The sequence below is a fragment of the Oncorhynchus kisutch genome, linkage group LG6 (assembly GCF_002021735.2).
Source record: "Oncorhynchus kisutch isolate 150728-3 linkage group LG6, Okis_V2, whole genome shotgun sequence".
Lineage (NCBI taxonomy): Eukaryota > Metazoa > Chordata > Actinopteri > Salmoniformes > Salmonidae > Oncorhynchus > Oncorhynchus kisutch.
The window spans coordinates 55,458,235-55,470,684 of record NC_034179.2 but is presented as its reverse complement, the minus strand read 5'-3'; the positions used below and the strand labels follow the sequence as shown (position 1 = coordinate 55,470,684).

The following is a 12,450-nucleotide window of genomic DNA, read 5'->3' as shown; positions in this document are numbered from 1 at the left end:
CATACATACATACATACATACACATTGTATATATACACATGCATAACATATACAGGTAAATAAATACAGAAAAAAGACACAGAAGTCATTTCAACCCAGTCTGGCACAAAGAGAAGATTTATATGGGAGACAAGCCTATACAGAATCTATATACAGTTGAAGTTGGAAGTTTACATACACTTAGGTTGGAGTCATTAAAACTCGTTTTTCAACCACTCCACAAATGTCCTGTTAACAATATAGTTTTGGCAAGTCGGTTAGGACATCTACTTTGTGCATGACACAAGTCATTTTTCCAACAATTGTTTACAGACAGATTATTTCACTATTTGTTCACTGTATCACAATTCTAGTGGGTCAGAGGTTTACTCAAATTATGTCAATTATCAGAAGCTTCTAAAGCCATGACATACTTTTCTGGAATTTTCCAAGCTGTTTAAAGGCACCTTTAAACAGCTTGGAAAATTCCAGAAAATTATGTAATGGCTTTAGAAGCTTCTTAAAATTGACATAATTTGAGTCAATTGGAGGTGTACCTGTGGATGTATTTCAAGACATACCATCAAACTCAGTGCCTCTTTGCTTGACATCATGGGAAAATCAAAAGAAATCAGCCAAGACCTCAGAAAAAAAGTTGTATTATTTTTCTATTTTTCTATTATTCTGACATTTCACATTTTGTTTTTAAATAAAGTGGTGATCCTAACTGACCTAAGACAGGACATTTTTTACTAGGATTAAATTGTGAAAAACTGAGTTTAAATGTATTTGGCTAAGGTGTATGTAAACTTCTGACTTCAACTGTACACACGTGCCAATTACCACATAAGAGCAAAATATTTTTTACAATCTAATTATAGGTAGCCCTTTTTCTTTTATTCCAGGCATTATCTAAATATTCCGCAAACGGAAATACACAATGGACAAAAAAAAACATTTCAGTTTCTCTTCATTACTCAGCTACATAATGCCAGGGTATATCTGGTGTGCTTTCTAGAATAAGAGCATGCGTATATAAAGGATGAAAGGGCAATAGAGGTTCAAATTAGTTTCATTATCTATTTCTTCGAGGTCACAATAGTTGCATAGTCTTTCCACTTCCATTTCACCACAATACACAGAGGCAATATCCCTGATCTTACCTGTGCACATAGCGATCTCTTCTTTTTAGGTAGGTTAAAAATAATATATCTCTCACACACAAATGCACCCTTAATCAAACAAAAGGTTGTCAATTTGGGTTCATTATTAATCTCCTCCACCCATTTTTTTTTCACATTGCACCAACAATTGTTTTTTAAATCACATCTGTCTCCCTTAATTTGGTTTTCATACAGATGTTCACAGTCAGACTGTTGAAAAAGGTCAGACATTTCAGTTGCCCAGGCTCCCACTATGGATAGATCCCTTATGGATACATTATTAGTTATTCTGGAAGTTGACACATCCAACAGTCTATTCCAAATTCTCACCCTACACACCTTCCCTCTCACCTCACAGGGTTCCCAGCCCATCACCACAGTTATTGCAAGTATAGGTGCAAACTTGTGGACACCTAAAAAGTAACGTACTGCTGTTATGAACATGTTCATTTTTAAAATACCTCTTAGCACCCCACACTCCTGCTGAATAGTCCAGAACAGGACACACGTATGTCTTGGAATACATAGCATAACCAATCTTTGAGTGTTTTTGGCTTTTCCTATAACTTCCCCAAGAGCTCTACTTGCTGAGTCGGCCAGGGCAGATGTTCCATATAGAAAGGTAATAAGTTCATCAATAAAAAGACCCAAATATTTAGAATTGCTAGTAAACTCAAGAATGTCTTGTCTTGGAATATTCTAATCACGTGAGAGAGACTTCGTAATTTCTTCAAACAATCATCTTTATTCAATATCGATTCATTATTGCAAAAATGAGACTAGTCAACCCAACAGTCTTGACTAACTGATAATGAAAAAATATAGATCTTATATATGACATAAAATGCTTAGTCAGGGCTGGTTCCACCCCTCTCATAAGCCATGTTGGTCCATTTCCTGGTTATCTGCACGGGATGTTGTTTTACCCACAACCCGGCTTAGTTTCCCAGATGCCAGGAAAATGAGACGATGAGGGATTGTTCTAAACTCTTCCAGGCTATCTCTATCCCGGGTAACAGACACCACGTCTTGTGTATGGAATGCCAGCTTTAGGTTTTCATCACCAAGTCATTGTCAGCTCTAGCAAAACCCATTTCCTTGACCATACGCCCAGACTAACAGCAGGAAGCTAGAGTGGAAACCATCTCTTTACAGAAACACAGAATTAAACAGAACAGAAATGTCCTTCTATTTGTTATGTAAATAATCGTTAACTATTCATATCAAATAAATCAGGTAAATCACAATCTTCACCCAAACGAAACTGAAAAACATTTCTCTTAGTACCTGGTTTTCTAAAAGTCATTATCTGTGTTTTTGTCTGGTTAATCATGAGTCTCCATTTTATACACCAATTGACAGCACATAATAACATGTTCTGCAGGTCTTGTTCAGTTTCTGCCATCAAAATAATATCATCAGCATATAAAAGCCTTTCCTACTTAGCATTTCATCATCTTATCTTACTCCAATATTTAACTGTTTATTTTATTTTGCCAAATCATTTATAAACATGGCAAATAAAGTTGGTGATAAGGCGTCTCCTTGTTTTACACCCGAGGGTGTGTGAAACCAATCTCTACGATATTCATTAACATGCACACAAGCAATTGGTATGTCCCATCAATCTCTGTCTCTAACAAACTATAGGCTAAAAGATCCCTATTTCCAAAATCAAAAGCTTTCTGGAAATCAATGAAACATGCAAAAGTAGGATTCTCTTCGCGTGATCAATTTCTGAGTAATGTACAGACCGAGAACATATTATCTATTCAGGCTCTGGATTTACGAAAACCATTTTGTTCTTCCACCAGCATGTTTTGATCCTCCAAAAAGGTCATTAGCCTATTGTTGAGGATGGATGAATGTAATTTATAAACCGTACTTAATAAACGCATGTCTCTGTAGTTCAGTGGCACTCTCAGGTCATTTCTTGAAGATTTGGGAATGGGATTCACTATAGACTTATACCAAATGGATGGCAGTATACTGTACTCAAAACACATTTGGAGCAAATCATATAGGACCTCAATTAATTTAGGGGATTTTAAAACCCCATTAGGCAGTTCATCAATGCCAAATGCTTAAAAAAAAAAAAATCTTATATTCTGCCACAAACAGCTCCTCATTGAAGTATTTGTTACATATGTAAGAGGGTTCTAACGTTGCATTTTCCATTTTAGTTCTCAGGGAACATATGTCCTTATAAAAGTCTTCCTCAAAATTTGCCACATTTTTGTTACCTGAGAACCAACAAGCAAACCCCTTCTCCCCCTGACTTCCATTGGAATTTTCTTATGTCGTTTTGGTCCTAACTTGTTTATTTGGCTCCAAAACAGTTGAGGATTTCTTGTCTGTATCTCCTCAAGGTGTAATAACTGCCCTCTCTGATATCTCTGTTTGAATAGGAGCAGTCTTTTATTAAACATTTGCTGTTTCTTTCTTAAATTCCTTCCTAAAATGTTCTCTTGTATTCCTATCTTTACACTGTAAAAATAAGTATTCAGCCTTGCGCATTACTGACCATACATCCCTTAACTCATCATGCCAATAAGGCTTGTTCCACTTGTAAACTTTCCTGGACTTGGGGCTGTATTCTTAATTCACATTTTTTCCCATTTCAAAAAATATAATATCACAAAAATGTTCATACCACATATCTAAATCAAATGTTTCTTGGCATCTTTGCAGAGTTTCAATGAGTTCCACCAGAGCTCAACATGCCATTTCAGAACATAGAAAGTATATTATTTATCTGGCTAGCCTAGAAGGTCAGCATCCCGGAGTCGCCTCTTCACTGTTGACATTGAGACGGGTGTTTTGCGAGTACTATTTTAATGAAGCTGCCAATTGAGGACTTGAGGCGACTGTTTCTCAAACTAGACACTCTAATGTAATGTACTTGAACAGTAGTGTACATATCTACCTCGACTCAATACGGGTACCCCGTGTATACAATACCTTCGGAAAGTATTCAGACCCCTTGACTTTTTCCACAATTTTTTATGTTACAGCCTTATTCTAAAATTGCTTTTAAAAATACGCACATTACCCCATAATGACAAAGCAGTTATTATTTTTTTAATATATATATTTTTTAATAAAAAACTGAAATACCCTATTTACATAAGTATTGAGACCCTTTGCTATGTGACTAGAAATTGAGCTCAGGTGCATCCAGTTTCCATTGATCATTATTGAGATGTTTCTACAACTTAATTGGAGTCCACCTGCGGTGATTGGACATGATTTGGAAAGGCACACACCTGTCTATATAAGGTCCCGCAGTTGACAGTGCATGTCAGAGCAGAAACCATGCCATGAGGTCGAAGGAATTGTCCATAGAGCTCGAGACAGGATTGTGTCGAGGCACAGATCTGGGGAAGGGTACTGACAAATGTCTGCAGCCTTGAAAATCCCCAAGAACACAGTGGCCTCTATCATTCTATAATGGACAAGTATGGAACCACCAAGACTCTTCCTAGAGCTGGCCACCTGACTAAACTGAGCAATCTAGGAGTAGGGCCTTAGTCAGGCAGGTGATCAAGAACCCGATGGTTACTCTGACAGAGCTCTAGAGTTCCTCTTTGGAGATGGGAGAACCTTCCAGAAGGACAAACATCTCTGCAGAACTCAACCAATCAGTCCTTTATGATAGAGTAGCCAGACGGAAGCAACTCCTCAGTAAAATACACATGACATCGCACTTGGAGTTTGCCAAAAGGCACCTAAAGGACTCTCAGACAATGAGAAACAAGATTCTCTGGTCTGATGAAACCAAGATTGAACTCTTTGGCCTGAATGCCAGGAAACCTGGCACCATCCCTATGGCGAAGAATGGTGGTGGCAGCATCATGCTGTGGGGATGTTTTTCAGTGGCAGGAACTGGGAGACTAGTCAGGATCGAGGCAAAGATGAAAGGAGCAAAGTATAGAGAGATCCTTGATGAAAACATTCTCCTTCAGACTGGGACAAAGGTTTGCCTTCCAACAGGACAGCGACCCTAAGCACACAGCCAAGACAACACAGAAGTGGCTTCTGAATGTCCTTGAGTGGTCCAGCCAGAGCCCGGACTTGAACCCGATTGAACATCTATGGAGAGACCAGAAAATAGCTGTGCAGCAACGCTCCCCAACCAACCTGACAGAGCTTGAGAGGAATGGGAAAAAATCCCCAAATACAGGTGTGCCAAGCTTGTAACGTCATATCCAAGAAGACTCAAGGCTGTAATCGCTGCCAAAAGGTGCTTCAACAAAGTACTGGGTAAAAGGTCTGAATACTTATGTAAATGTGATATTTCAGATAAACCCGTTTTTGCTTTGTCATTATGGGGTATTGTGTGTAGATTGATGAGGGAAAAATTTAGATTTTAAAATAAGGCTGCAACGTAAATGTGGAAAGAGTCAAGGGGTCTGAATACTTTCCGAATGTACTGTATAGTCAAGTTATCGTTACTCATTGTGTATTTATGTTGTGTTATTAAATGTTTCTACTATTTTGTATTTTTTTTAAAATCTCTCTGTATTGTTGACAAGGGCCGTAAGTAAACATTTCTCTGTTAGTCTACACCCGTTGTTTATGAACCATGTGACAAATTTAATTTGATTTGTTATATAGTGATTGTGCCCACTCTGGTCTTGACACGTGTGCTCTAGCCAACAGCTCACAGACATAGCCTACATGATGAGATTATTATGGACAAAAGAGATTATTTTTGCTTGTCCAACAGCAGCCAAGCATCAATCATCATGTCACCCTCAATATTTATTGGAAAGGAGCATCAAACTCATCACCGTGCACATTCACCACCCTGTGATGTTAATCATCATTTATTTCAGCTGTGGTATAATAAACTGCCAGCTTTCCTGAGTGGTAGTGGGGCGACCACACAACATGTCACCAGGTGATTCCAATTCTACATCAATTGGAAGGTTATTATCTCAATATTTGATCAGAAAGGTTTTCCCCACTGCCATTTCCCGCAGTATTCATTTTACAGACAAAAAAGATCCCACCTTGTCTAGCGTATTTTGTTTTGTCGACATTTGGAAAGTTTATCGACAAATTAGCTGTCTCCATCAGGCCTGTCGTGAATTTTTTTCTATCCTATGTACATTAAAAAAGTTGGATGGAAACCTGGTTACTGTAAGACAGAGTTGAGAGTTGAAATGACACGGGAAATCTATGACCAAGACGTGCTCTCTTTAAATATCTAACAACTTGATCGATATACATCCAGTCAATTTCTCAATAACCCATTTAGCCAACAGTGAGTGCTCTTGGTCCTCCGGAAGCAGTACCTTTGGGAGAGGGGGTGTAGGGGTAGTAGTTAGACTGCTGGTGGTAGTGGTCAGGAGAATACGAGTCGGGAAACTGGGAGGTCTGGAGGATGTCCTCGCTGGTTTTACTCTTCGTGGCTGAGTAGTCAGAATCACCTGTAGGGAGGGAACACGATGAGGTGAAAGCACACACACACGCGCACACACACACACACACACACACACACACACACACACACACACACACACACACACACACACACACACACACACACACACACACACACACACACACACACACACACACACACACACACACACACACACACCCTCGATGACAGCCTGCCTGAGAGAGAACAGTATTCCTCTCCCAGTAATGACTGTGTCTAGCCTGTTTCTTTAGGTCTTGCAGTAATGCAGACCGAGTGAGGCAGTCAGAGATGTGGTGGGAAGGCAGGCAGTCTAGTTAGTCTCTAAGAGGAGTGACAAAAGACCACTCAGGTTAATGAGCTAATTAATACACAGCAAGATGACTCTCAAGGCCATGGACGACAGAGGGAAAGACAGAGCGAGGGGGAGAGGGGGAGGTAAATAAGGATAGAGATGCCAATATTAACCACAAATAATACTGTATCTGAGGCACTGGTAAGTGTTCAGATAAAGATAGACTGCAGATGGATAGACTGGCCCAGGTACTTACAAAGAGGAGAGTTGACCAAGGACAGTAAAGCAGGATAAAGGGAGAGGGAGAGTGAAAAGAAGGAAGGTTATATTATCCACATAGATAAAAAAAATAAAGGACCAAACAGATCTTCTACACACATGAAGGTAAACCAATCAGCTAGTATTTAAACAGACAAGGAAACTTGTAAAGCTCTCTAGCAAAGTTAACACTGTTACCCTCCATGTGGATTAAGCAAACAGTTATGTGCATTACAGGCCACAGGTAAAACCACACACACAGACATAGTGTGACCCCCCCCCCCCCCCCCCCCCCCCCCCCCCTCTGTCATAAATTACTAGGTGGACCGTGGAAGGAACCCTGTCAAGTCCTGTAACTCAGCGCCTGATGTCAACTTATCGTACCTCTGTCCACCTCTCTGTTGATAGATGACCACTATGCTCACAATGATTTCTATCCATTTCTAGCCACCTCTGCACAGGTTCTGGTGGGACTCCAGCATGAGACGATTGCATTGCAAATCATAAGGTGGCAATAACTTTTGGAGGACAGGAGCACTGAGTCAGTCAGAAAGCTGCGTGTGCTGATGGAATTCAGAATCAGCTCTCAACAGGTCGGACAATGAGCCCAGGCTGGATCACAAGGGGCTGTGGAAGTGGTAACCCTTAACCTAAAGGCAGGTGTCTCATTCTCAACATATTATACTTGTGTTAGGTGTGTGTGTGTGTAGTGTGGTCTACACACTGTTGTGATCCATAGTGCTATTATGAGCCTGTGCGAATACGACAGCCTGCGTGTATCCCTATTGCTTGTACCCAGAGATGTGACATCCCCTTGAATGTATTATGAATGAAAGAGATCATTTCTGCTCTGTTTCTCCTCCTCTCTCTGGCGTTTGAATGGGAAATGGGAACGTGTTCAAACCATGTTTCCTCTCAGTGAACACTGAGATTGTGCTGCTCAATATGATGTGTTTTTTCAGAGTAGCAGGAAGGACATTTTTTTTTGGCCTCAATGCACAGTCTTTGTCTAATGTGAGTACCTGTTGAGAGGGGATCTTTACTAGCTCAACAACTTGGGAGCAATGGTTTTATGCGCAAATAATTACTGTAGGCTATATTAATGCTGAAGCATATTATCCCAACGTCTCTGTGGTATGTTTGATGCTACTGTATCTTAACAGAGAAACACCATGAGTCTGTAATGTACACAACCATACAGGAGAGTGAACAGTACAGAGAGACACTGACACATATATATATACTGTATATACTCTTACGGTGAGCAATGCAGCCTAATGACATGCACAACTACTTAACCATGAAATAGGGAAACTGAGTATCTCTGAAGTCTAGAGGTAAAATGACCGTGCATCACATACTGCAGCACAAGAAACAGAAATGATATTCACAGTCACACCGCAAATGAAAAAAGTACGTAAAAAAAAAAGAAGCTGCCATTACTGGGCCATTAAAATACAATTTCGTTCAAAATATTAGCAAAAAGGAAGGAATATTGATGCTTCTTTCTTGCCAACAGCAGTGTGACATAATGTACTAGCATTAGCATAATGTATTGAGATCATGCAAGACAAGTCTCACGAATAAACCCAGTGAATCCATGAAACAAGATCAGCATGTTCCTTCTCAGTGAACCGTGGTGGGAATTAGGTTGAGGTACACTCTGTTCAAGTTGGTTAATAGCATGCAAAGTATATACAGTACGACAGAAACAGTTAGCTAGCTTCAAACTAGGATGTGGAGCCTCAGCACTGAGAAGTGTTTTAACCCTCCTGCTGTGTTCTCTCTGGAAAAAAATGTAGCTCATTTAATCAATCTGATTGTCATAAGGTTCCATGACTTTGTTCACACAGGGCATCTGAACGCACAAAATACATTTGGATGATTTTCATTACATTTTGGGTGTTTTATTGAACTTTTTTACACCTGTGGTGTTCCCGGTCATTAGAAATGAATGGGTGAGACTACAATTAGTGTATAACATTTTGTTCAGGCACATGCCCATTCATCAAATGGACACACTTCCTCTCCCAGACTCCCACATGCATGTATGTTTGAGCACACACACACACACACACACACACACACACACACACACACACACACACACACACACACACACACACACACACACACACACACACACACACACACACACACACACACACACACACACACACACACACACCATTTCTCGTAGCTCTGGAATTTAAAGCTTTTTTGAGGCCTTGCTCACAAGTCATTCTGTGGCAGCACAATGACCAACCGATACACTGTATGTGAGGCTCTTGATCATATCTTTGATCATGACACTGGTGAGGAGAAGAGAGTCCTTGTTAAACTTGGACAAAAAGTAGTCTGTGATAAATAGCACAATATGTTTCATCGGAGTATTTGTTATAGTCAAAATAATCCATACATTATGCTTTTTTCTACTCAAAAACGAGTTGTATGAGCTCAGGTCAATGAGGCCTACAGGCCATAAATAGCAAATAGAAGTTCAAAACTTGTAATGTTCACAAGAGCGTAAGTTGATAAAAAGATCTAACACAACATTAGGTGATAATATATGTATTATTATGGATTTATAATCAGCTATAATGGGGCGGTCCTTTTGGATAGGGAACACAGAATGAATTAACATGAAATGAACACATCAGGAGGGTTAATAGGTATCATATCAGATTAGATCTGTGGTTATCAAATTAATCGGGTATTATGGAAGATAAATATGGCCAATAGCATTCCATCCTCTCAATCTTTTTTTTGCTTCCAATCAGGTAGCTACCATTGATGTTTTAGCTTGATTATCGTTGTAAGAGGCTGACACATTCAGATGTGGGGTTTTGTTGGGACACACACACACACAACACACACATCAATCACAGCTGAAACACATCACAGACAAATGTCTCTAAACAGAGAGGAGCCGTGCCTCGTGACAGGCAGCCCCACACATATACCATGTCTCTTATAGATGGGAGGTTTCCTGTAGATGTTGGGCTCGCCTGTGGCTGAGGACACAACATGAGAGAGAGGAAATGAAACAGTGAAAAGAGAAAAGGGAAAAAAGAGAAGAGGGGGGAGGTGCAGTAAAATGTGTTTTTTTTAGGGTTAAGTGCCTTGCTCAAGGGTAAATCAACAGATTTTTCACCTTGTCAGCTCGAGTATTCAAACCAGCAACCTTTCAGTTATTGGCCCAACACTAACCTCTAGGCTACCTGCCATGGTTCATGGTAGAAGAAGAAAGTGTTGAAGGTGTTAAAGTTGTTAGAAGTTGTACTGTAGACTTTTTTTGAGAAATGCATCCTACATATGAAATAAATAACACTTTTTGCCAATAATTTGCCATCCTTGACTGGACAGAGTAGAGAACAGACAACCCCCAGAGTAGGCCACTCTTCACCTACAGAGCCTGTTATATCTCTTTCACATGTTGGATCCTTAACAAACCTCTGACTCTGTCTCTCTGTCTCTCTGTCTGCCTGTCTCTCTGTCTGCCTGTCTCTCTGTCTCTCTGTCTGCCTGTCTCTCTGTCTGCCTGTCTCTCTGTCTGCCTGTCTCTCTGTCTGCCTGTCTCTCTGTCTGCCTGTCTCTCTGTCTGCCTGTCTGCTGACTCATAATCCACGTTTGTTTGATGTATTCACTGTCTTTCCCTCCACACAGAAACCCTTAGCTCAGCTGGAAATGAACGTGTCAACACACGGCGCAGCATGAGTAAGGCGGCTGAGGTAAAAGTGACACCATCAATAAAAACAGATGAGTGCATAATGGCTACTGCATGTGCATGTGCACAGGCAAATGATACACAGTATCAACAGATGGACGGGGACGGCCACAGCATCTGATTTCAACAGACGCTCGGTACAGAGAATAGAAGAGGAAGAGCTACTGCTCAGCTACTGGCAGACAACACAGGGTAATAAAGCCATACGGGTAATAAAGCCTGAATAACGGCCCATGATTGATGGGGTGAGGATGTCATTGTATATGAGCAATGCAGAGAGACATGGTAATACACACAGTCAGGTGGAGGCTGGGGTAATGAAGTAAGTAGGCCGTAACATGTCCCCCCATATTGTGACCTTTGAGGTCTGACTTCAGTAGAGGTCTGGAGGAAGAGGAAGGAGGATGGGTGTGAAGGGCAGGAAAAGCAGAGGCCTACCTGGCACATGGAAATGCTTGGGGGCTTGGTAGGCGGTGTGCGTGGTGGGTCTGGCATCAAGCTGACTGTAATAGGGAGAGCTCCTGCCACTCTCAGTGCCTGCAGACAGTCAGCCCAAGACCAATGACAGTGACAGAAACGAGAGCATGAGCCAAGGATTGGCACCATCCATTAACCAGACCCATTCCATCCCACAGCCAAAGCTCAGCCCACACTCACAGAGACACAGCCAGTCAGAGACAGTAGAGAGTTTAGTTATTAGGACTAAATGTCTACTATGCCTGACTGTGTGCAGAGGAAACAGAAATATAAAGCAACTGCCAAGTCTGCCATGATGGTATTCTACATATTTGATGACTTTAAAACTAGCATAGCTCTATGCATCGCCACTAGAGGAGAATTATACGTCTTTTGAACAGTGGCAAAGCGTGATACAAACTATCTAATGCCTGCTTCAGTTCGTTTAGTTTAGCAGGGTCTAACGAGGGTTCATGACCTGCTATTAGACAGGGATGGATGTTGTAGCGTGAGAGAATGGTGGGAAGAGCAATCCCCAGTAGTATACCACCACTACCACCACCACCACCTGAACATAATACGCACAGTACTGTATATACTAAAGTGTTATCAGACTCAAAGAGGAGTCTGGAGAAGATATGGCAGTGGTGTGATGTGAGTGGTAGTACTGGAGGGGATTGTGATGTGGGTGCATGAGCGGCGCCTAACCCTGAGTGGGTTAACCTGAAACTAATGTTGTTCCAGTCACCTATACAGGAAGCAAACATAAGGCATAGGGATAAAACACATCTCCACACACTCCGAACCTGATCAAACTCAGTCCACTATTGCTTTCTTGCTGACATTTTACGGCTAAACGATTTACGCTATTTCATCTTTATGAACATTTTCATGGAGGAGTTTCTCCTGCCTATGGGTAGCGCTGTGTGACGTGGTCGAGTGACGTGAAGTAACTCACCTGGGCGGTAGCAGTGTTGTGGGGAGCGGGAGGTGGACATGGTGGGGGACATGCCATGGTGACTGTAGGTGGGAGAGTCTATGAAGCCTGGGCTGGACAAGCGCCTCTGTCTCAGCTCCATGCTGTCATAGATGTCCTGGGAAACACAGTAGCAGGTCACCGGTCATTGTCTGCAGGGCTCTGTCT

At 41.2% G+C, this 12,450-nt stretch overlaps 1 protein-coding gene across 3 annotated transcripts in view; it reads right to left on the bottom strand.

Annotated features, from left to right (window-relative positions):
* LOC109891851 (actin-binding LIM protein 3) overlaps positions 1–12,450 on the bottom strand; it is a 118,846-nt gene that overhangs the window by 10,565 nt on the left and 95,831 nt on the right. For 2 of the 3 annotated variants that reach the window (XM_031826965.1, XM_031826967.1), the window contains 4 exons: positions 12,265–12,400; positions 11,289–11,387; positions 10,087–10,137; positions 6,443–6,559 (listed from right to left, as the gene is read on the bottom strand). In XM_031826965.1, coding sequence (XP_031682825.1) covers positions 6,443–6,559; positions 10,087–10,137; positions 11,289–11,387; positions 12,265–12,400 — 403 coding nt within the window. Of the gene's footprint in view, positions 1–6,442; positions 6,578–10,086; positions 10,138–11,288; positions 11,388–12,264; positions 12,401–12,450 lie in introns of all 3 variants that reach the window. The other variant, XM_031826966.1, reaches the window with a different exon arrangement.